The sequence below is a fragment of the Carettochelys insculpta genome, chromosome 2 (assembly GCF_033958435.1).
Source record: "Carettochelys insculpta isolate YL-2023 chromosome 2, ASM3395843v1, whole genome shotgun sequence".
NCBI lineage: Eukaryota > Metazoa > Chordata > Testudines > Carettochelyidae > Carettochelys > Carettochelys insculpta.
Genome location: NC_134138.1, coordinates 231,646,201 through 231,671,871, shown reverse-complemented (window position 1 = coordinate 231,671,871; position 25,671 = coordinate 231,646,201). Strand labels below are relative to the sequence as shown.

The window sequence follows — 25,671 nt, the reverse complement described above, 5'->3', positions numbered from 1 at the left end:
AGGCTCGTTATCCTATCAAATAAAGCTATCAGATTGGTTTGACATGATTTGTTCTTTGCAAATCCATGCTGGCTGTTCCCTATCACCTTACCACCTTCCAAGTGTTTGCAGATGATTTCCTTAATTACTTGTTCCATTATCTTTCCTGGCACAGAAGTTAAACTGACTGGTCTGTAGATTCCTGCGTTGTTCTTATTCCCTTTTTTATAGATGGGCACTATATTTGCCTTTTTCCAGTCTTCTGGAATCTCTCCTGTCTCCCGTGATTTTCCAAAGGTGATTGCTAAAGGCTCAGATACCTCCTCTATCAGCTCCTTGAGTATTCTAGGATGCATTTCATCAAGCCCTGGTGACTTGCAGACATCTAACTTTTCTAAGTGATTTTTAGCTTGTTCTTTTTTTATTTTATATTCTGAACCTACCCCTTTCCCACTAGCATTCACTATGTTAGTCATTCCTTCTTCAGACTTCTCAGTGGAGACCAAACAAAGAAGTCATTAAGCATCTCTGCCATTTCCAAGTTTCCTGTTAGTGTTTCTCCCTCGTCACTGAGCAATGGGCCTACCCTGTCCTTGGTCTTCCTCTTGCTTCTAATGTATTTATAAAAAGTCTTCTTGTTTCCCTTTATGCCTGTGGCTAGTTTGAGCTCATTTTGTGCCTTTGCCTTTCTAATCTTGCCCCTGCATTCCTATGTTGTTTGTCTATATTCATCCTTTATAATTTGTCCTAGTTTCCATTTTTATATGATTCCTTTTTTATTTTGAGATGGTGCAAGATCTCCTGGTTAAACCAAGGCGGTCTTTTGCCATATTTTCTGTCTTTCCTACACAGCGGAATAGCTTGCTATCGGTGATAAGATATGGGCGTAGACACAAAGGTCCTCCCACCTTGTGCCTTGGCCTATTGGGATCTGTCTTTGCCACCCACATTTTTAAATGGTAGTCCTACTGGTTGCTACATGGCTTCTTTCTTCTTTTCAAGTGGGTGACTTCTGAAACTGAGCTGTCAGTAGAGAAATCTGGATTTTTTGAGTCCCTTCTAACTGCTAAGATGTTATAATCAACCAGGACACCCCCAACCCCTGCTCTGGAAATGGTAGTTTTTAGGCTTACGTAGCATAAGAGGCTACTCCGCAAAGCTCCTTCATATATTTAGCAAAGTACTTTTCGTATTGTCCTGGTCTTTAAGACCTATCCTATTCTTCAAATTATATTCCAGGTGCCTCATTAGATTGCCCATAATGTTGTTAAATGGTGGTTTCTTCAATCCACAGTTCTAGGAGGATGTTAATTAACTGGAGAAGGTTCAGAGAAGAGCCATGAAAATTATTAAAGACTTAGACAACCTACGTTCCCAGTGATAGATTCAAGGAACTTAATCTGGTTGTCTTAAGGAAGAGAAGGTTAAGGGGTGACTTGATTAGTCTATAATATCTACTTGCGGAAGAAATCTACTGTGTGTTTGAGAAAGTCTGTCTGTCTGTCTGTGAGTCTGTCTGTGTCCATCTGTCTATCCGTTTGTTCAGGAACTCCTCCTAAAAGGTGAGAACTAGGACCACCACATTTGGTATACAGCTTTCTCTTACAATAACTTAAAGCAAGGTAATAGTTTTGTTGTGCCAGGAAAATGGGATGTGCCTGGAATATAAAATGAAAAGGGAGGGATTTGCTATATAATGACCAAACGGGGGCAGCAGGGGATATGTAATGGAAACCAGGGACAGTTATTCTATATAATGACTACAGAGGGGGCAGCAAGGGGGCAGAAATAGGGATTGGGAGAACTATAAGCTTCTTGGGGCAGTGGGGGCTGGGTGGAGAAAGGGAGAACTATCTACTGTATATTTGAGCAAGTTTGTCTGTTTGTGTGTCTATCTGTCTGCTCCTGGTTGCGCCCGCAGGAGCTGCAGTGGCCATGGAGAGGCCTTTCTCACCTGGGCCCAAGCTGTTGCAGTGAGAGACAGTGGGGGGTAGTCCTCTCTCCCTGGGAGCAGCCAGCATACTGAACCCTCATCCTCAGAGCAAAGATTTAAATGAAGCACGTACAAATTTTGGGGAGGAAAGGCACTTTGAAGTGCCGAGGCTACACACATGCCAGCACTTCGAAGTGTGACACTTCAAAGTTGCCCCGGGGGAGAATTAGCTTAGTGAAGTGCTGCATATTCACGGCAGCACTTATTAGTGATCTCCCATCACCCTGATTAACATGCCCCCTTCAAAGTTGGGGTCAAGTGTAGACAAGCCCCTAGTGTTTCATAAATGGGTTCTTCAGTCCTGTGTAGAAAGGACTAGCACAATCTAATGTCTGGAAGTTGAAGCAAGAGGAATTCAGGCAGGAAATAAGGTGTACATTTTTAATAGTGAAAGTGATTAACCACTGGATTCACCAGTTGTGGTGGATTTGCTGTTGCTGGAAAATTTTACATCAAGATTGGATGTTTTTCTAAAAAATAGGCTCGAAGAATTATTTTGGGGCAGTTGTGTGCTTGTGGTACATGGGAGGTCATACTCACAACATGATCACAGTGCTTCTTTCTTGCTGTGGAATCTTTGAATTAAAAAAAAACCAAAGAAGTGAACATGGTTGAGTTGCGCATCATCCTCAAAAAGTATTGTGTTTAACATTCTGTTCCTTAAAATAATGCAGTCGGTTTTGTCTTACACAAATGAACTGGGGCCCAAAACTGATCTGTCAAGCTTGAGACAGAGCAAGAAACTTATTTTGAGATCAGCTCTTTGAGAAAAATGAAAGTGAGGCATTCTCACCTGGTTAGTTCTAGCACTGTTTTTAGTCTGTCTCCTACGAGTGATAGAATTTGCATCTGTGATTTCGAATTGAAATATGTGCTTCCCTTGCTCACTCAGAATTTTCCCAGAGATCAGGGCTGTTTTGCCCAATAAGGACTTTAGGATAAGGCCCTTTTGTTTTGACAGGTCATCCATTCCTAGTCCTTATGACATCACAAGTGACAGAAACATGAGTGATGAGACACAGCCAGTGAGTTAAAAATAATGCTGATATTTTCAGCTAAACTAGATAATGTTGTCTTTTACAGGATGTACTCTTAGTTGTTTGATTTCAGCATCGTGTCTGAAAATAACTGAACACATTTATTTTCACAGTGAGGGGTCTATTTTCTCCTCCATGCTTGTGCTTTACGCCTATTAGCATTAATGGGAGTCATGCACATGCTTCCAGGGAGAAGAGATTTAAATAATCCATATATATATGTATGCACATGTGTGGTGGTTTGAGAGAATGATGTGTAGATCGGTAGCTGATGGATTAAATATTTTTTTAAAATCAGATCGTTTCAGTGTGACAGGATTTTAAAGAATGTTTAATTTAGTCCAAGACTACAACCAGTCATTGTTAAGTGTGTTAGTTTCTGCTAGATCAGAATGTGTTCACTTTCACAGAATTTATATCTGTAATGTATATTATGTAAAAGACTATTTGTAAAACATACCATGAATCAGCTTAGCTTCTGTAGTCTTACTGCTTCTTCATTCAGTAGCCAGAGCTCTACATAGTAACAACTGATTTTAGAATGTGGACCATTGCCTGTAGATTTATTCACATGACCCAGTGAGTGATAGTTAGACCTAACTGCCTGTCTCTGTTGTAGATCTATTTCTAGATCTAGCTTCCGTTCTGCATGCTCCAGGCAGGGGCGTTACACCTATTCCACTGTCATAAATATTCTCTATCAATCATCTTTGCTGCTTCTCTGAGTTGTGTTTGAATGTAGCATGTAGCTCCAGGTGTGAAAGCAGCTACTTTTCTTCCATTTTCCTTTGTTTCTTTTTTCCACTAATCCTTTTGTTTGCAGTGAGAGGAAGTAGATAGAACCTTCAAATCAATAATGTATTAGCTGATGGTATTATAAAATAAAACTTGGGGGAAAAAAGCATTTTCATCACAAGGAGAGAAATTGTGATCTGAAAGTATGTTTGAAGTTGGATTTGGAAGAGCGAATTATCACATGTGACTTGTTTCATTAGACTAAGTAACTAATGGAGTATCAACAGTTGCATCTGTTTGGCAGTTTTAGCAGATACCGTTAGTGACAGTAGCAATTAGCAATGCAACTGGAGAAAAGTGAGATATAATATTCCCCAGACTCCACCCACAAGCCATGTTCCACCCCCTGGAGTCACTGAAAAGGGGAATCACACCAAGTAAACTGGGCAGATCTTCACAAAAAGATAACCTCACCCCTTCCTTGCATGTTTTGACCTGCAGTGAAATAATTAACAATGGTGATATTTAAATCCTATTTGATATATTTCAGCATTAACTTCTCATTAAGATAAATGGAGGAATTCACAACTCTTTCAGCACTGTTTCAGGCTTTGTGCAGACTTAGCTATACATTGTGGCATTGGTTTATATATGGCCCATGTTCTGAAATGAATCTTTGCCAATGTAAGGGCTAGAGATTTTATTATTTTAAAACGAAGCAAACCTTAGATTCTGGAATTCAAAAAGGCAGCTAACCGGGGGTGGGGGTGGGGTGGGGAGGAATGTGCCAGCTTGCCCATCCGCCACAAATCAGTCCAATTGAGTCCCTGATTGCTATGATGTTGATGCAATTCAGAGGAAAAGGTAACATCACTTGTAGGCTGAAAAGCTTGGAAAAATTTGTTCAAAGAGCAGTTCAAGAAAGGGCTTGACCAAGGTCCTGGCTGGGATGATTTAGTTAGGGTTGATCCTGCTTGAAGCAGGGGGTTGGACTAGATGACCTCCTGAGGTCTCTTCCAGCCCTATGATTCTATGAAAGAGGTGGAAAATTAAGGTGACCATAGGTCTCCTGGCCAAATATGGGACCTGGGGGAATGACGCCATCCCATCCAAAATGGGAAGGATGGTCACCCTACGTCAGAGTCAAACGGTGGCTGCCCTGTGGGGGCTGCCACCCTGCTGGAGGGTTGCAGGGGGCAGCTGTGGCTCTCAACTGCCCCATGACTTGTGGCAACGGGAACAGGGCTGCCACCCCACCAGCGAAGCTCCCGGCTTCCCCCAGCCACAGGAAGGTGGGCTGCTGCCGCATTGCTGGGCTGGGCTGGCCTCCTGGCTCCTGGTTCACCCCAGCCGGGGAAGCCAGGTGGCAGCTGTATTGATCTGGTTCCTCCAGCTGGGGGAAGCTGGGTGGCAGCCTTACAGCCACACCGGTCCAGCTCCTGACGCCCCACCTGTGGGGAGCCAGAACTGTGTGGCAACCACCTGTGCTTGGGAAAAAGTGGACTATGGGGCAGTTAGCCTCATTGGCAAATTAAATCAGGACACCAGTATGGCACCCAAAATACAGGGCTCTCCTGCCTATAATGAGATGGATGGTCACTCTGTGGAAAATCTTAGGTGCATCATCTCTTCAGCACTGGAACATGGAGAAAGTAAGGGCAGCTATTGGTCAAATCCAGCTGAAAGGAGGGAACAAAACTTGTAGAGGGATCCCTCTGCCCAAGCTGGTGACCTTCTGCGTACATACATTGTGCTCAGGCCTCAGGGATGATTTTGGGGAGCAGGGCCAATGGGTGGGGAAGTATCTACTTTCTAAAGCAGGCCGGTAAACTGGTGGAGTTGCAAGCAGTGGCAGAGCTCTGCAGTTTTGAGTGGTCCCAAACTTGCAATGAACAAAGGTCTGATGTCATGGCCGGTCATTTATATTGCACACCGTTGTATGAATCTGTGCTATGTTTTGCATACTGTATCACATTTGAATGCTGGGGGCAGGATAGTCAGGGGATAGCTAGGTGAGACCAAGGGCTTAAATGTAGGGAGCCTGGGGATGGAGCTGGCCAATGGAGAGCTGCGGACCACTTTAGCAGGGGGTGGCAGGAGGAGGTTGGTTTTTCACATGCTTAAGGCCCACCTTTTGCTGAAGTTGTCTGGGCTGAGAGAAGTTGCAGTTCTGGGTGGTGGCAGCCCCTTGGGACTGGCTGGGCTGCCACACCCCACATTTTTTCAGAGAGGTAGCCAAATTAGTCCATATCTTCAAAAACAGCAAGAATTCCTGTGGCACCTTACAGACTAACAGATATTTTGGAGCATAAGCTTGTGTGGTCAAAGACTCATGCATCTGACGAAGCAGGTCTTTGCCCACAAAAGCTTATGCTCCAAAATATCTGGTAGTTTAGAAGGTGCCACAGGACTTCTTGTAGTTCTCCACACTTTGCTGGCCAGGGCATTCTGCAGGCAGGCCAAGAGCCACCTGCTAGGGAGCCAGGAGTTCCTGACCCACATCCAGCTTCTGCACTCACACAGGTGAACATCTGGCGGGGCTTGGGTGCTGGTGAGCAGGCCAGGGCCCACTCAAACCCACCAGCAGCTATGCCCCACTGCTTCATCGAAGTCAGGCATAAAATTTCCTTTGACCTCAATGGCAGCACATTCAGCCCCTAATTTCTGTTCTGTGGATTGTGACATTCAGAGCAGGAAGCAGTGGGTGAAGACCAGAGGAAGGGGCTAGCACTCCACATGAGTATCCTGAGTTCCACAGATTTCATCATGGATCTTGGGCCATCCACGTGGCCAGAGTTGTTACAACAATGGGAAGTGCTCTCTGTATGTTGCAGCTTGTGGCCCTCTCCAGGTGAATTATCTCCTCCGGTAGATCCTTCCTGAGGAGACATGAGAGGGTTCTGACGCAATTTGCAGTCACCCAAGAAAGGCATTTTTGCTGCAAAACTGACATTGGGTTCCACACCTCATAAAGGTTTTCCTATAAACATCCAAGCTGAAATACTGGAATTAAAAGCAACGGACCAACAGCAGAATAGCTCAAATACGTATTTTTCTCATCTCATTTTCAAAACAATTTGTAACCAAGCTGTGACCCAGACTGGCTGCTGGGAAAAAAGTTCTGAAGAGTCATTTTAATTTTTCCCCACGTTTGTACTATAATTTGAGCCCCAGAAGGGGGAGTGGGGCTGGGGGTGCGGGGGAGGTATGGCTCAGAAAAAAGGAGAAGGCAGAATATGACAAATGTGTGCTTCTCTCATGGCTTACACTTTGTGTTATCTGAAAAAGTGAGCAGAGCAGCTTCGTTGTTCTGTGCCCATTCATTAGTATTTTGAATAGAAATAGTTGCACCGATGACTGGTGATGTATCCAGGGTTCACGAAAGTATTTTTGAGGTAGCTTAAATCAGAACTCTCTAATGGAAAAAACGCAGTGGTTTCAAACCCGTCAGTTTAATTACTGTGTTTTATGAAAGCCATTACCCATTGCTGATTACTAGAGTGATAAAACCTTTAAGCTTTGGTAGCCCCCATAGGGGGTGAGCTGATCTAAGTAGCACAAAATCCAGTCATTATCGCCCTAACTACTTGTGTTTCTCATTACAATATTCGTTACCTTTGGTTAGTTTGGATGCGTTGGGGTCGTCTTGTAAGCATTCTTGTGTTCCCCCAGTGGAAAAAATAACATTGTGTTAAAACCTAACGTTTAAATCTGTTTCCCAGTTTCACATAGGAGTCTTCTATGTACAGTTACAAATCCTTATGTATAGGTATGCATGGGAGTAGTGTTCACATCTTAAATGGCAGAAGAATGTGATTTATCTTGTGGTATCTTCTATCTCTTTCTCTCCTTCATATGCCTCGGTTCTGAGAGCCTTACACCCATTAATAAGTTTTATTCGTGTGACAGCCCTCTGAGCTAGTGAAGTACCTCAGGACCTGATCCGTGCCAGATGAGAGAATTTGCCTTACTACAGGAAGTCAATGCTATTTAGCACCATTACCAACACTTCCCCTGCTTACTGGGCTCTTAGAAGACACTTAGGGGTAAATTAGAGCTAAATAACAGTACAGAACACTGAGAGGCAGTGCAGCTATAAACAAGGGTCACAGGAATTTGGCCACACGCATAATAAATGGTCATCAAGCCAGCTAAAATCATGCTGGATTACGGATGTTGCCAGAAGAGAGAGTGTCAGATTATAGAAGTTCAACTTGTATTATGCTACTTTTACACATGGGAAGCCGAGGCACAGGGTAGCTGAAGTGACTGGCTCAGAGACATGAAAAAACCATAGGGCTGAACTGAGAACTGATGCTTTGTGTCCTCAGTACCAATCGGGCCCTGTCCACTAGACCACATTTCCCTGCCTCTTACATATTTGTCCTTTTTAATTCCTCACCTGCACTCTGCCCCGCTGCCTCCTGTCACTTGCCAACTCCTCCTAGCATTCTAAACCCTTGAGCAGCTTCAAACAACTGCCATTGTTTTCAAGGTGACCCACCAGAAGCTTTTTCAACCCCCAGAATTATGTTTATAATAGCATGGATGCTGTGGGGTACTCCTGAATCCCTGGATCCAAGTGGTTTCCCTTAGATACAGGGTTTACAGTTTGGCTAAATGAACCTCAGCACCACTGCTGTAAAATTTTTTGCAGGCTCCATGTGTGTCAGTGTTATATATTATGTATAATGTAAAATATATATTAGGTATTATGTAAAATATTATATATTATATTTTATATATTTTAAAAGACGTGGAATTGGAATGCATGGAAGGTTCAAATAATATTTTCTGTTTATTTACCATATAAGTATGAGGAATGTTAATTCTCACCTTCCCTGGTTTTGCTGGAGGTCTCCGTGGGAGTCCCAGGAAATGTGTTAGGTGAGCAGAAGGGAAGCTGGAATCTGTAAGACAGATATCCTTTCCCTCAGAGGTCAGTTAGGTATTAGAGTGGCATTAACAGAAACAACCAAAATTCAGTTTTTAAACAGCCTGATTAAAGCCTTTCACTCTCAACTGCTCAGCATTCAGTCTGTTATTTTGTAACTTGTCACTAGGTCTCCACATGTAACATTTCATTAAGTCACCAGAGATCTTACTGGGAGAGACAAGACTTGGATTTCTAATATGAAGCAAGAAATCTCCTAGTCCTTTTGCTATCTGATACAGTTGTTTGTGTTATTGTGTCGCATTTCCTATTTTCACTATAAAGGCCCAGATCCTTCCTTGTGGAGAGGAAGAGAGGGCAAACCTGATGGATATTCATTGTGTCTGTTACTGCCCTGCTAGAAGGTGCTCAGATGCTGTGGGCAAAGAGGGAATAGACTAGAGATAGCCTGTCCCTTCTGGTAAAATCTGCATGAGGAAGCACAAGGTCATAGGTGCCATCCGACAGCAACCTGCCTGGCAGCGAGGGGTAAGATAGATTTGATCCCTGGCAGAAAGGCAGTGCGTCTGGCTGCAAACACAGCACGCCCCTTTCTCTGAAGACTCTGTATTTGCACTAGCTCGGGTCCCAGTGGTGGCTCCCCAGCTGTAGCTGCCCTGAAATCTCATGGGGAGGTTGTGCCACAAAATAATACAGTTCTTGGCTTTGCTGCAGAGAGGAGGCATAATGGTAGCCTCCCACAGTCTCCATTCCCTCAGCATTGCCCTGGGCGGTTGTATTAAATCTAACAGAGCAGCTGCATGATGACAGTGAAAACATTCACCTTAAAATATTCAATAAGTGTACAGAAATAATAAAAAATTCACAGGGAGATGTCCCCTCTCCCGGCCCTTGTGAGAAACCGTTGGGGATGGGGATGGGGATGTGCACGCCCTCGTGTAAATGTTAGGTTGCAGCCTCAGACAGTGTTATAGTTCCATTGGGCAAAGCCACCGATGCTTAGAAGACTGAGAGAGGTGCATAACTCGTGGGTAATGCAGAGTATAAGTGGGGAAATACTTCACTTCAAGTGAGTGTTCCATATGTGTGCGGTGCATTGATGCACGCTCTTTGTGAGGAGAAATGCTTCCTGGAGAGAAACCTTCTGACAGAAGAGTTAGTTTATATAATCGGTCTTCTGTGGTTTCAACCTGTCATTCAACAGCAATGTGAATTCGGAGGGAGTCATTAATTAGGCTGTTAATTAATTAGTTACGTTTTGCAAAATTATGTTACAGTTAATAGTACAGGTTGAACCTCTTGAGTCCTGCACTTCCTCATCTGGCAACATCCATAATCTGGCACGATTTCAGTTGGCTGAATGACTACTTGTCATGGGCATGGCCAAGTTTCCCGTGGTCCCATAAAGTTTGTTTGCAGCCACCAGTCCTGGCTCAGTGTTCTGTGCTGTTATTTAGCTGTAATTTACCCCTAAATGTCTTCTAAGACCCAAGTAAGCCGTGGAAACGTTGGTGATGCTGCTAGACAATGCTGACCTTCTGGGATCTGGCAAATTCTCTTGTTCAGCAACAGTCATGTCCCAAGGGTGCTGGACTCGAGAACTTCAACCTGTCCAAAGCTATTGAAGTCATGACTTAGAAGAGCTGCTTAGTTTACAAATCACAGCTGAAGCTACGGAGATGTTCAGGGCTTTCATGTCCACCGCCCAACAGCGCAGGTTGTACAGCCAAAGTTTAATTTTGCTGACCGATAGGTTGTGTTAGGCTGTCTGGAGTGGCTCACTACTGTGCGTGCCAACCTCAGAGAAGATGCAGGGCAAAGTTCCAACTAGGCTGTATATTCTGTAATTAGATTTCACCACCTAAGTGGCGAGCATGAATCCCTAAAGCACTAGAGCAGTTTTACCCCCAGTCACACTGAGTGCCCTTGCCACCCAAGCAAGCTGGACTTTATGGTTCCTTACACCAAAACTCACAACAAAAGCAAGGTTAGTCCCAGTCTCAAAGGACAAGTCACAGGGCATTTTCATGTGTGGTGGTTGTAGTAGGCTGCTGACCACTTCTGGATAACTGGCCACAGTGCCCACTTTTCCTCGTGGCCCCAGTGCCTCACTACCTCCTCCACTCTGCACCCCACCTTAGAAGGTCCCTAGTGATCACCATGTCCCTCCTGCTCAGGACAGGGGAGTGAGGAGCGATAAGGAGAGCCAGCAGCTGGATGACAGAGGAGGCCTGGCCACGTGCTGCATGGGGAAGGTAGGGCCTTTGGGAGTGGGAGGAGCTGGCTCCTCAGCCCAACCTCAGGAATGCTGTTGACTCAGTCTGGCACCGGGCCTCGCCGGCCACTTGGGGAGGTGGGGCAAGAGGTTTGATCTGGTGCCGCAGGGTGGGGTGGTGGGTCAGGGACCCAGCAGTGGTGGCTGAGCTCCATGTGGCAAGGCTGAGCTGGCTGGGGCTTCTCAAGTTTGGGGAGCCCTTCCGGACTTTTCCTTGCAGTGGGGGGTGGGGGATGAGGTCAGGGCTCTGGCATGTGGGGGTGGGACCTTGGGTAGAAGGAGTGGGGCTGTTAGGCTAGCCTCCCCAAAGAGGGAGGCCACATGCCACCGCTAGCAGTTACACTCAGATCGCAAAGGAAAAAACCACACTTAGAGCCAATTGTGTAACAAACTCACTAAGGGTATATTAAGGAGGGAAAAGCAATGAGTGTTATTGACAAGGTTAATGCAGTTAAATGTACGCACAGGAACGACGCACTATACTGAAGTCTAAAGTTAATAGGTGCTTCTATAATAAGCAACCTTTTTCGTCCTGTAGGCTAACCCTAGCCCTAACCCTCACCTAGCAGCTTGGGGGTCTTGGGACAAGGTTGGGACTCTTTGTCCCTCAGAGCCCAGACAGCAAAAACGTACCCATGGCTCCTTATTAGGCATTTTTGTGCCTGGCTGAGACAGGACAGAAGCCTGTGCATGTATCCTCTTGAAGGTGTGGGCGGACAGAGTTCTTTGGCGGGGGCTCCGTGGTGGTCACCTCAACCAGCCTATGGATGGAAGGTGTTTGGGGCAGCAGGAGGGGCGGCCACACCCCCATCCCCTGGTAACAGGAGCCAGAGTGGTCCCGCAGCCTGCTCCACTCTGCCCTGCCACCCTCTCCCGGCCCCAGGTCTCTCCACTTCCCGCTGGCACAGAGAAGAGAGGTGCAGCAGGCTGGGAGGGCGGCAGGGTGGAGTGGAACAGGCTTCTGGGCCGCTCTGGCTTCTGTCACCAGGGCGAGTGTGGAGGGTTGGGGGCAGAGCAACTCTTGCTGCTGCCTGGTCCCTGACTTACATCACACAGGGCTGGGGGCAAAGGGGTGGGGAGCAGGGGCTGGGCTTGGGGGAAAGGGTGGGGGTGAGGCAGAGTAGAGGCAGGGGGAGCGCGCTTGGAGCGTGGGGCTGCCCTGGGCCCCACACCTGGGACACTGGGAGGGAAGGTTGGCCCGTTCCCCCTCCCCCGCAGGGATGGCCCTGCAATTTAGTGGCACTGAGACCACTTATAGAGACAGTAATGAGGCTGCTCTACAGCCTTAGCAAACAGCCAACTGGCTTTTAGCTCCTGCACTAAGCTCCAGAGAGCCCATGTTCCAATTTGCCTGCAGATTACCAGGGTCTGTCAGCATTACGATGAGAAAGCAAAACATTGAATTCGGGGAGCGCCATGCAGCCCTCTGAATAAGACAGGGGGATTGTGGAGAAAACAGCGTGCAGTGTAATGTATTTATAGACCATAGCATAGTTCAACTACACAAAGGGGCAATCAGAGTCCTGCCATTTCCTGCCTTTGCAGTGCTTGGCTTTGCATCCATAATGCCCTTCTGACATAGTTGCCTGTGTGTGACATATGCATAGCTCACAGCCGATGGACGAACCCCCCCCCGAGGTTTTTGCATTGCTCCAACAGGCCTATGTATCAGCCTGAAGTGTTTAAGTTTAATAAGCAATCGGTATGCAAATGCTCCGTCTCACATCCAAACCCTTTACAGCAAGAGAGAAAGTGTTTTGATTGTTAATTCTTCACCCAAGCAATGTATTTTGAAAAGAGCTGTGTTTTACAGCAAGAACAAAATTTACAAACAAATAACCTAAAAGCTATTACTTCTCTCCTACAGAAAAAAAATCAAATTTCACACGTTGTACAGTAAACCCTCGATTTAACGGACTGGTGGTGGGGGAAGGGATATCTGTTAAGGCCAAAAGTCTGTTATATAGCTGAATGATTGTACTGTATGACAGTGCACTGAACTTCCCAGCCCATCACTCACTCCTGTCCTCTGGCATGCCCCACTTCACTTCCTCCTTCCAGCCCCATTCGTCCCCTCACACCTCCATCTCCCTCTCCCAACTACCACGAGAGGAGCTGTACACCGCCCTGTCTCCTTCCACCTCCTGCAGCTCGGCACCATTGCAGGCAGCGGTGGCTGGGCGCTGACATGCTCTGTTCACATGAGGCAGGGGAGGAGAGCTCCTGCACCCCACTGCGGCTCTCCCCACACCCCCACGGCTCCTCCAGCCCCGGCAGCTCCAGGCCCAGCGGCTCTGGTGAGTCACCGGCATTAATTTGGGGTGGGGGAAGAGGAACCGGCAGACAGCATCCATTATTTCCAAAGTCCGTTACATTGGGGTCCATTAAATTGAGGGTTTACTGCAGTCTGTTTGTGTTGGGAGATAGACGTTAAGTATATTTGTTGTATAATACAGTATTTAATTCTATTTTACTACTACAGTGCTAGTTAAGTCAGCTCCTGCTGGAAGTAACTCATAGCAGACAATCTAGATGAGGGCTAAGTAATGAATATCACGAAAGGCTGGTGTGTGCTTTGTCTGTGACACTAGACTGGTGGCTGTGCACAGAATAAAGTTTTTAGGCTGCTGTTGGCATTCCAGTCCTTCAATTAAGTAAACAAATATATACAGAGGAACAGCAGAGTGTGTCTTTTGTGGTCGAAATGCTGTATCATATGAAAATCATCTGCGCGCGGTATGCTGGCTTTGAGTCCTTGCCGGTGGTTTCATACATTGTTAGCAGAGATGCTAAACTCTTCCAAGAGTTAAATACAGTGGTACTGCAGTTATGTGAAAAAAGGTGCCCTTGGTTACACTAGTGACCATGTCATTGTATTACCTCCCACTTTGTTTCCATCCATGTGTGTGGCATAGGGAGTTGTCTGGAAAATTATAGACCTTTTCAATCATATTTTATAAGTGATTGAAAAAATATCCTAGGGAGTGAACTGGAAACATACAGACCTCTCTCTCTCTCTCTCTCTCTCTCTCTCTCTCTCTCTCTGGAAACATACAAACCTTTTTCTTTCTGTCTGTCTCACTGAAAACATAGACCCCCCTCTCTCTCTCTCTCAGAATCTGAGAAACGTATCAAAGGTATTTTGCAACTGAAAGCTCAGGACAAAAATAGGTGGGTGTGGGTGTGCCCAGAAATGTTTGTATATGTTAGATATTATTTTATGCTTTGACCTACAGCATTGAAATCAGCAATAAAATACAGTTGGGTAGGATCAGAAGCCTTTGGGTATGGTAGAACTGTATGGATGTTTTATTTGTAACTTTATGGTCCTGATCCTGAAAATGCTCCACTTCACATGGAATGCAGGACTGGGAACAAGAATTAGAAAAAATGATTCAACAGGTACACTCTGTTATATTTTATTATCTGAAGAATCTTTTTTCTCATATACTTAATACATTATGCATGTGGAGCTCTAAAAAGTGTTTACAATGAATTTCTTTTCAATACAGCACTTGATTTTATATGATAATATGGATTGCTTTGGGTTAGTACAAATTCTGTGTAGAATAAACAAAGTAATATTCTCGTGTGGTTAGAGGTTTTTTTTTAAAAATGACTCTGTCAGATTGAAAGATTATAATGAGGCCAATAAATCATACAAAGTATTTATTCTGCAGCATACCATCTTTGTCATTATAACTGTCTTGCCATACTTACTGTGTCTGACAAATCAAACTCAAATGAATCTGAATACTTTTCCTCATGTCTTAATTAGGCACTCTTCAAAATGTTTTAACCAGTCCTTTTCAAGCCACACATAATTTGGTCTGAAGTGGTTTAGAAATGAGAAAGCTGAATGATGAATTTCAGCATCATTTTAGTTGGATCTGAGATTTTTGTCGAGAGAGCTCTTGGAGGAAGAAAGCAAGGAAAACTGCCAAGAAAAGGCCAACCACAACGAATAAATGATACTCTAAAATATTTTAAAATATAGGCCAATTGCTGGGCTGTATTACATGCTGAAAGGCTCTGCCTTCCTATCATGTCACTAAGATCAGAATCTGGCAAAAGATGTCAAACAACCAATTGTATTGAGTGCATGCAGAAAATGACATATATTGTGGAGGGAAGGGATCTTTCTTTTTTTAAGATTCTGCATGCACAGACACTGGACTGGCTCAATTGCATGTCTCAATCCAATGGGAGCAATGTCTTCTGGGGGGCTAAATTCTCCTATCAGAGCCATGCTCGAGCAGCCAGCTCAGCCTCACAGCTAGCTGAGTGCAAGCTCACTGTCCACAAAGCCAGCAGATGCATTTTTGGCTCTTACTCAGCTTATCCAGTGAATGGAAGGTGTCACAGCTGGGCATAGATTTAGGTCTGAGATTTCATAGTTTAACTGTAATGAGCAACCACAGACCCTCATGGAAAGTGGAAAGATGCATGTTCCCATAGGTCCCAGGAAGGGGTGCTAAAGCTGTCAGTGTTCCTGTCTGACTTCCTTCAGGACTCCACAGCATTCAGATTCCATGGCTGAATGGAGAGGGAAGAAGCAGCCAGGTGCTGATTCATTTCACTGAGGTTTTCTCCACTCCTGATGTGAGGTTTCTGGTACAACGCTAGTTGATGGTGGCACAGCTCCTTGCAGCGCACAAGACACAATTCTGTCTGGGGACATCATACTTTGGGGACATCTTGGGAAGCCTTGATATGAAGTTGTGGGGTCATCCATGCATAGGGAAGGGGAAACCCTAGCCTTGGATGAACAAATTAAAGGAACTCTGAAGCTGGCTACTTACTGTGTTTCCTTCTCCTATCTACAGATAATTGGCGGAGGGGAGAATTACCCACTAAGTAATGACTGAGTTGCCAAAGAAGTCAGGATAGGTTGTGGCGTATCACAGAAGGGAAGGAATGCCATCTGTTTTGCCCTCAGTCTGGGCCACACTAACTTGGCTCTGACATTTTATTCATTCTTATCTTAAATTCCTCTCTGATTTACACCACTCCACCGTGCTGAGGACACTGGCCTGAGACACAGGGATACAGATTACCTTTGATTAGACAGAAATACTGGTACTGGGCTGGGGCGTTGGGGCGGGGGATGAGGGTAAGGTTAATGCCGAAAGTGAAAATAAAAATCTTCCTGGTACAGACAGAGCCACATTAATGCAGGCACAACTCCAGAATGGAGTGAATTGGGCCCACGGGGTTCCTATATTACCTGGTGACTCCATATTATTGGAGGAGGCTGCATCTAATCCGTTCCACAACAGGAATTGTGGCTTGTGGCTGAACTGGCTTTACTTTGTATTGGGGGGTTAGGTGCCTCATGAGTTGTAAGGTATTGGCCCGAAGAGATTTTACTTTTGGAGCCTGGCATTTTTTGATGGCACAGACGTAGTCAGAATCCATCCACCACCACCATTGTATGGAACCATGCCACTAATCCATGTTTTCTTGATGACACTACAATGCAAATTAATTTAACCCTATTTATCTGAAATCAACATGGTAGAGCTGATGGGGGCGGGGGGGAATGAAAAAGCCCTGAAGTTTAAGGCACACAACAGTTGTTAAACATCAGATCGAAACAGGCTGGCCTCTTTATAGTCCATGTGCCGCATAGCTATGTGTTAGGTGAGAAGGGCTGGGCAAGGGCGCCATTTTGGGAGGGCTACGGGCAACAGCCAGGCACTACTTGCTCTTCTTCCTTTTCCCATGACACCCAGGGAGAAAGGGGCAAGTACACATATTGGGTGTATTATTCCTCTGCTCCCACCTCTGTCCAGCCTGGCGTGAGAGGCATGTATACAAGCCACGTATTTTCCTCTCGCTCTCTGACAGTCGGGACGGGGCAGTGGCAGTAGTAAGCAGCATGCTGGCCTGGATGGCTGCTGCCCTGCCTGCTGTCCCAAAATAGCACCCTAGGGGCTGCGTTTCAATTCGATGGGGGAGGGGGTTGGGGGTGCTTTGTTCTAAGTGAAGGGAGGTTGTGGGGGGGGGGGAGTTGTCATGAACTAGTTGATAAAAATTATGCGGTTTTGCACCGAAACTAGGGGGAAAAAGGTGGGCCAGCTCTTTTTGTAATTGATCACATAAGCCTGAGGTGGCCAACCTGGGGCTCTGAGCCATTAAATGTGGGGCCACCACCGGGTGTGTCATCAGCTGCTCTGGTCATGTGCCCTAGTGCTTGTTGGGAGAAGCACTCAGCAGCAGTAGCAGTAGCTCTAAGTGAGTAGCTGATGTCACGTTAGAGCTGGCGGGCGGTGGTTGCTGGGGGTGCCTGGTTTTGGAGGTTGGGGAGGGCATCACGATAGAGCAGGTGGGGCTGGTGGTGCCTCAGGGGTGGGGGCTTGAGTTATACTGGGGAGCTGAGGGTGCCTGGCTTTGGAGGAGGGGAGGAGAATTGAGTTAGAGCGGAGAGCTGGAGGTGCCTGGCTCTGGAAGAGGGGAGAGCACTGAGCCACATAACGTATATTTATTTGTCATCGATCTAGATAAAAGTAAGTGTATAATAAATGGCTCTTTGCCCTTGATCCACGTGGCTCTTATTACTCTGTCCATGGCTCTTAGTGCTGGTCAGTTTCCCAGCTCCTGCAAGTCCAGAGGAGCTTGGAGCCAGGCTACTGCCTGATTCGTGGCTCCTCCTGACTTGCATGAAATTTGAGTTATGCCAGGTTGCCCAGGAACACAACCTTCCCATAACTCGGGGGGCGGGGGGTCTACTGTATGTGTATATTTGAATGGTACTAACCCTTTTTGTTTGTTTGTTTGTTTTTCATTTTTTACTTACTTTTGTCTGACAAATTCACTCAGGTCGGTTTGGTTTTCGGGTAGAGTTGATTTTTCAAGTTTAAAAATCAAGGCCTGCCCCTGTAGACCTTTTCTCCCCAGGGTGATGTTTACTCCTACCAGTAGTGAAGATTGTCAGGATCCGTACCAAAGTTGTTTCAACAGCCTGGCATGTATTTATTCCAAGGCCTGTTATGTGCACGAGAACAGTCACGATCAGTGTTTTTTAAACTATGTTGCCTGGAACACTGATGTGTCATGAGCGTTTGGAAAAATAATTCAAAATACATATTTTCTGTTATTAAAGCCAGATACAATGCTACTTGTTCAGTGTTATACCTGATTAAACTACTACTTTTTTTTTTTTTTGGTGTATATGTTGCTGTTTGGGTTTTCTTTTCCTTTGATCTGACAACAATTTTATTTTTAAGGAAAGTTGTCACAGGTGTTCAGCATAAAAATATTGTTGTTTCGTGTTCTGTGGTCTCAAACACCGGTCTAGGTCATTAAAATGGCCTAGTCTCACAGCCAAGGAATGTACACGTTTTTATTTAAATTCATTATTGTCTTCATTTCTTTTTCAGTGTAATCTTGATCATTCACTTCCTGACCTGTATTGCACAAGATAACGCTCTTTAGATTGTTCAAAGTTTCGATGCAGAAAGAGAAGACCACACAGGATTGTCTCTATTTTCTGATTTAAATTAAATGCTTAGGTCAGTCCATATTGGGCTCTTTTCATATTTTGATGCAACATCTTAATAAAACGCAGCAGTGCCGACGGCTGCAGGCCTCGGGGAAAGGTGAGAGGGGAGCCCTGCTCCACACCCAAAAAGGGGCATAGCCAATAGCAATCAGCTGTCAGTGCCCCCTGGTCAGCGGCACCTCCCACCTGCTCCCTCACAGCTGCCTCCTTCTCACCCCCATGTTAGTGGGCCGTTAAAGTTACACTGTTGTTCTCTGTACGAAAATGAAACTGCAGCTATTTTAACCTCTGTGGGCCCTAATCTGCTCCCCTGGGCATGTACTGGCACGTAGGTCATAAAATCATCCCCGGTATGGGTGTACAATCATGATCAAGTTTTCAGACCTGACACTTTTGCAGATTTGCCTCCCTCACTTTTATTTTTATTTCCTCTAATCATATATTGTATTTTCAGAAAGGGGTGACCTTGCTTTCAAACAACAATAAAAATCAATCCATTTCTGGATGTGCTTGCAGGCAGCTATGTTGAGCTCCTCGAGCATTGAACTTCATTCCTAGGAACCTTCGTAATTACTAAAATCAAAGGGAAAACATACAAACACCAGATATTAGGGTGTCACGGTTAAAAGTAGGACCAGAAAAACTGTAAGCAAAGGCACAGAGATATATCATTAAGTATTATCGTGAGCGAAGCTGACTTTCCTATAAATACTGCATTATTTGGCAGTAAACTAAATATTTAACCAGATTCCAATAATCAAAGTACATAGAAAAATAATTATATTTATTGGCTCATTTTTCCTACTGTACAGAGTGGTCTGTGTACATGCCATACATAGACATTTTTAAACTTCAGCATATTTTTTCCCTAAATCATCAATGTTTAATTGCCTTTGTAAAGCCAGATCCAAAGCTGAAGTAGCTGGAAAAAGACACTTGACCTGCTCAGGATGAATCTTCTGGGGTTCGATTTTGTGCGTCTTGTATGGACGCGTGACAATGGCCTCTCAGGAGTTGCAGTCGATCCCTATACTACTTGCGAGATGCGAGAAGTAAAGTAGGTCAACAGGCTAGAAACTAACCTGGCTACTTTTCCCAGTATAGACAGACAAGTTAGCCAAGCACAGATACATCGATTTTTTTAGCTACACAGTTGCCATAGCTAGAATTGCGTATCTGTGGTTGACTTACTTTGCTTAGTGTGCACATAGCCTCATTGACTCCAGTGACATGTGGATCAGGCAATAAGGCTGCACGCTTCTGGGGGTGGCGGGGGGATGATTAAGTTTGTCTGTGATGGTCATCCCCATGGGACTCCTGCTCACATGCTTAAAATTAAGTGTATGAGCATCTTCACAATCAGGGCCTTGAATGTTAGCGCATATAATACACTCTTTTTCTGAATGTGTGAGACAATCTTCAACTATTTGTCATCCATAAAAGACCTGTTACAGTTCTACAGTCTACTATTTTTGAACTAATGAAATCTGCCTTAAAGTTTCAATAATATTTGTTACAAGAAAGAAAAAAAAAAGACACTTTCAGTTGCGCCTGTGTCAGTTGCATATTGAACACTGCAGACTGGCTCAGTTATGGTCTTACTTTTTCTTAGCCTGCAAAGCGTGTCTCATATAATGTGCATAAAATAGTCAATCAGTTTTATTACATGCTAACAGCGGGATAGCACAGCCAACATAGTGTCCCATACTGCTTCATGTCTTTAAACAGTTCCTTTTGCAGTACCCAAAACTGGATAATGTCTGTAAACAGTTCCTTTTTCATACTGCCTTCCAGGGAGCAATCACAAGCCTTAAGACAGGAGCAAATACATGCATGAGTTAATTTAGATGCTTGTTGCCATTTTCTGGTATTTGAATCAAGGAAAATAGGGGTCGGGGAAGTCGCTTGAATTTTTCCATGATTCTGTCAATCTCGTTTTGCATTCTCTCAGGGAATGTGATGTTGGCTCAATCGGTACTGGATAGTGGGATTATTTTGCTATATCACTAAAAACATTCTGTCTGGAAGTTTAGCTCTTTGGATTACATGTTTCTCTTGGAGCCTAATGTATGATGGTTCTTCACCAAAAAGATCTGCACTAATAAATGAAAAGGGACGTTACATGATGACTCCAAAAACCAGATTAATAAAGCAATGTTTACAGGGGTTGTTTCAGCAGTTTAACATTTTTACGAGAATGTATTTATCTTAACATTGAGAAAGGTGTTGGATGTAAGCATGATTTTTGATTGATACCGGAAGCTTTAATTAACTTTGGATTCATGTATTTAAATTCCTTACCTAAAGATTGTTATATACGCACTTAGATCCCCAAACTCATTTAAATATGTAGTCCTAACTCCCACTGAGTTCACCTTAGTACCTTTACAGATCTGGCCCGTTGATCCCAATCTTGCAAATAATTGTACTCAGGCATAGTCTAATGACTTCCATTGGGTGACTCACATTTGTAAAATTACGTGTGTAAACCTTTGCAGCATCAGGGCCTTGTGTTGACATGAAAACATCAAATTTATTAACATAGGGTCAAAATTCCCAGTCTTTACTCAAACATAACTTTCATTGGCATCAGTTAGAGCTTTACTCAGCTAAGGACTGGAGAAGTGGGTGTTAAATGCAGCAGTTATTTCCAATTCGTTCTAAAGAGGGAGCTGCTAAATTTGTCCCTAAAGCGTGGCATTGCTGTACAAATGCAGGAGTAAACCACAAAATTGAAGCAAGGTCCCAGTGCCCGTAATCCTTAGTCATGCAAAATTCTCACTGACTCCACTAGGAATTAGACAGCAGTCAGACCTACAGATTTGGGCCCCAAGACATTACATGTTGAACCTTCCGAATCCAGCAATCTCTCGTCACGCAACATCCATAATCCAGCATGATTTTCGTTAGCTGGATGACCACTTACAGGTGTCACCAAGTTGCCTTTGGTCCCATGATGTTTGTTTACAGTCCTGCCTCTCAGACTTCTGTGCTATTACTTAGCTGTAATTTACCTGCGACTAGGAGCCCAGCAAGCAAGGAAAGGGTTGGTAACGTGCTACACAATATTGACGACCTCTGGTCCAGCAAATTTACTCCTCTGACACTGGTCCAGTCCCAAGGTTCAACCTGTATCTGTGCACTGCAAAACATACTCCGTATAAGCATGCCCCCCTCACGTTCTCATTTCCTTTCTCTCCCAGCTCGCTGTGCCACACAACGACGAATGGACCCGGTTTGCTCGGACCCTGGTTGAAATCCGTGCCAACCGAGCAGACAGCGAAGAGGAAGGGACTGTAGAATTGTCTGCCTAGAGAAGAGGAGGTTGCTGCTGTCTCTCGTGTATCTGTTCCTTGTTGAGTGTGTCAGTCTCCAGTGTCAAATCAGTATTGGCTGTGGCTTTTGATGCCAGCGCCCCTGCTGCCATCACTCTGTTAATCACACTGTGTTTTACACAAGGCTGAAACTCTCCAGAGCAGCTCCCTACTTTATACTTCTGTCTGAAACGTAAGAAAGAAAAGACAAATCAAACCTTTATGGGTTTAGTTGTTGCCTTTTAACTAATTAGTAGCTGTATTTAATAGCTAGAAACCCCGGTTAAACTTGTGCTCACATGCACTGCTGGCATCGTCCTATTAAATCCATATGAAGCCAGATATGATTATGTGCAGATGTGGTGTGCTTCATGCTATGGGACCAGGCCAAAGCCTTTAGATGTGGTGTTTCACATGGTGACTTACATTATGAATGGATGTACTATACAAAAGTTGCTGCTCCTTATTTATTGCGGTGTGCTGCATGGAACATATTTATTTGAAAGCATTAAAATAAACGATCCTAAAGCATGTGCATAATGAGGGCACTGCACTGTCTCTGTGCTGCCATAGAGGCTACGTTACTATTCAAAGACTAAAGCCGTAAGATCTCTAAATGGTTGTTGGAGGGGATGGAATGAGTTTTGTAAAATGCCTATTATTGCTAGGCACTTTAACAATATTTCATGTACAGGCGGTGGTTGCTACTTGTCATAGTAACACTAACAGGCTGGCAGAGAGTTGCGATTCCTGAATGACACCAGTATTGCCAATAAAATGTATTAAACCCTTTCTGGAGCAATGTGGTTAATTCGTTTGGGCCAGCAGTACTCAGCATGTTAATCACCAGGACTAGGCATTGGGAACACGTGACTTGCAGGAAGTGCAGGATGCTCCTACAACTGCTATGGAAACAGATGCGTTAGCATCTGCAGCATCAGGTTCTGCTACAAATTTTCACATGCCCAAGGGAACTAACGTTGGGCGCCCTCTAGCTATTGTTTTCTCCTGTGTAGCTGTGCCGTTAGCCAGTTCTCTCTGACACCATAACTAGCTCCCTGCTGCGTGCACAAAGAGGGGAAGGTAGTAAATTCTGAGCCGTACCGCCCCACTGTGGCAGGGGAGTTGGGTGGCTGCAGGCAGCATGCCTTGACAGAATTGGAAAAACAAAAAAACAAATTAAAAAAAAAAATCCACAAGGCTTCAGACTTGGCCCAAAGGATCTTAAGAGAAGCCTGATGCTCTGAGCTACGTCTACACGTGCACGGTACATCGAAATAGCTTATTTCAATGTAGCGAAATCGAAATAAGCTATTTCGATGAATAGCGTCTACACGTCCTCCAGGGCTGGTGCCGTCGACGTTCAACATCAACGTTGGGCAGCACCACAGCGAAGTAGGCACTGCAGGGGAGCGTCTACACACCAAAGCGGCCCACATCGAAATAAGGGTGCCAGGAACAGCTGCAGACAGGGTCACAGGGCAGACTCAACAGCAAGCCGCTCCCTTAAAGGGCCCCTCCCAGACACACTTGCACTAAACAGCACAAGATCCACAGAGCCGACAACTGGTTGCAGACCCTGTGCATGCAGCATGGATCCCCAGCTGCAGCAGCAGCAGCAGCCAGAAGCCCTGGGCTAAGGGCTGCTGCACACGGTGACCATAGAGCCCCACATGGGCTGGAGAGAGCGTCTCTCAACCCCTCAGCTGATGGCTGCCATGGCGGACCCCGCTATTTCGATGTTGCAGGATGCGGATCGGCTACACGTGCCCTACTTCGACGTTCAACGTCAAAGTAGGGCACTATTCCCATCTCCTGATGGGGATAGCGACTTCAACGTCTCACTGCCTTACGTCGATTTCAACTTCGAAATAGGGCTCGCCACATGTAGACGTGGCGGGCGCTATTTTGAAGTTGGCGCGGCTACTTCAAAGTAGCCGGCACGTGTAGACGCGGCTCTGGTGACGCACCCCAGGGTCTGTCTTATGCCGCCTTCAGGGACTGTGAAGCACGGTTAATGGACGTGCTGCAGGACAAATTGTGTCATGTAACTCACTGAAACACGCCTACCAAATATGTGCATAGCAGTGTATCAACTAACTGTGCGTCACAGCCAGGGTCAACCACTGGGCCAGGGAGTGTGTTGAAATGGCCTAGGAGCAACCCCCCTTGGTGTCATTTACACACAGGAAGCTCTGATTCCCCCCCCCCCCCCACTTGCTCTCTGGGTGAGGGAGGAGGTGAACAGCTACCAATAAAAGACACCCCGACCCGGCAACATTGGGCCAACTGGTCACCCTTCTAACACATTGAGTTGACGAGCTGCTGTATGTCCGACTTCCTCACCCTTACACTCACCTAAAGGCTGCCTGCAGCCTGCGTGCTAAAAGGCCTCCTTATCCCTAGTAGCTGGCTACTTCACATGCAGCAAGCTGCAGTACTTACCAAGCGGACAGATTGACTGGTTCTGCCCTATGGCGTAGCAGCCAGCGCTTCCAGGTTTGACAGCTTCACCCCTTCCCATGCCCAGCGACGCCAGCCTGCCCAGAGTGGCAGGCATCCTTTTTGCAGAAGACACAATAGACGTAATTGCACGGGTAGGTCGGAGAGATAAACAGCTAAATGTTGCCACTTGCACACCAATTGCGGGCAGATAACCGGAAAACAAAGGTGAGGTCTCTTCACCTTCCAACTGAAAGTCCAATAAATCCCGCATGCTGGGCTCAGTGAGCTCAGGTTTATGGGGTGGAGAGGTGTTCTTCTGAATATGTTGTTGTTCCATTACAGCCAATCAGATGAAAAAACTCCCTCATATGCTGCGGAAGTTAAGACGATCCAGTTCTTGCAGCACATTGTAAACTGTTGGCAAATTTGCCTCTACTTTTTCCATATTACCTTTCAGTTTTGAAACCTCCGGGGAAAATGCCACATGTTTTCCCTTCCAATCTCTCACTCTTTCGTGGCTTTTATAGCTTGTAAAACAATTTTAAGAGAAACCTCAGAAGGCCCTTCAGGATCCACTGCTGTGCGCACGGAAAAACGCCCAGCTGGCATAGAACGCTGTTCTTCATGCCCCCTGGCAGCAGGGCTAGAGCCCAAAGACAACAGTTAGGACAGTTTTCCTAAGAAGGGTCTTTTTTCTCTGGCTGGGGGAGGGGCGGGGGGCACGAGGGTAAAGCCAGGCTCAGCACAGACAATCACAGGAGCTTCAACCAGAACAAGTCTAGGAATAAGGTCAAGGTAGAGCATAAGAAAGTTGAGACTAAGATATTGCAGTTCAGTCCAGGAAGATGACGGTTTGGCTATAAAGCAGCTGTTTGCCTGACATGTGCATTCACTCCAGTGCTCGTGGAGAAGCTGCAGTACGATGTTCTTTCCTTATGATCCATGGGTGATAACCTCCTCTGGCTCCTCCCCACAACTCCTCTGTGGGCCAGGGCCCCCAGTTTGAGAAACACAGATATCCCCCCATGAAATGCATACAGGGTAAATGTACTTGAAAGGCCAGATTTCACAGGCTGGGGTGCACTTTTCATGGCTGTGAATTTGGTCAAAAAGAGCAAGAAGATAGCATCTAAGTGCATCTGCTGCAAACCATTGTTAGTTGGGCATTTCTTCGAGGCCCGACAATGAAAGCAAGCCTGGAGAGTATAGCAGCCTTTTCAACTGATCCAGAACATATGGCAGAGCAGCGTGGAACAAAGACCTGAGGGAGAAGCAGCCTCTTGGGACTTTGTTGTTGGGGTGAGACAGGGATGCAAGTCAAACATTCCTTACAAGTACTATCACATCGCAAGACGTGTGCCCTCAGGAAAATTCTTCTTTTGGAGTGGAAATAATAAGTGTGCACCAATAGGGAGGGGGCGTGCGACACACCATCTTCCTGTTGGTGCCCATAACGAAATTCATGTGCTGGAAGTGGAAGGGAGGGGGCTCAGGG

General features: G+C 45.4%; 1 protein-coding gene across 1 annotated transcript in view; it reads left to right on the top strand.

The window, feature by feature from the left end:
• Positions 1-22,477, top strand: part of DYNC1I1 (dynein cytoplasmic 1 intermediate chain 1) — a 291,917-nt gene extending 269,440 nt beyond the window's left edge. Inside the window, exon 17 of the mRNA XM_074986221.1 lies at positions 21,621-22,477. Within this exon, the coding sequence (XP_074842322.1) occupies positions 21,621-21,731 (111 nt within the window). The 3' untranslated portion in view covers positions 21,732-22,477. The remainder of the gene's footprint in view (positions 1-21,620) is intronic.
• Positions 22,478-25,671: the final 3,194 nt, after the last annotated feature.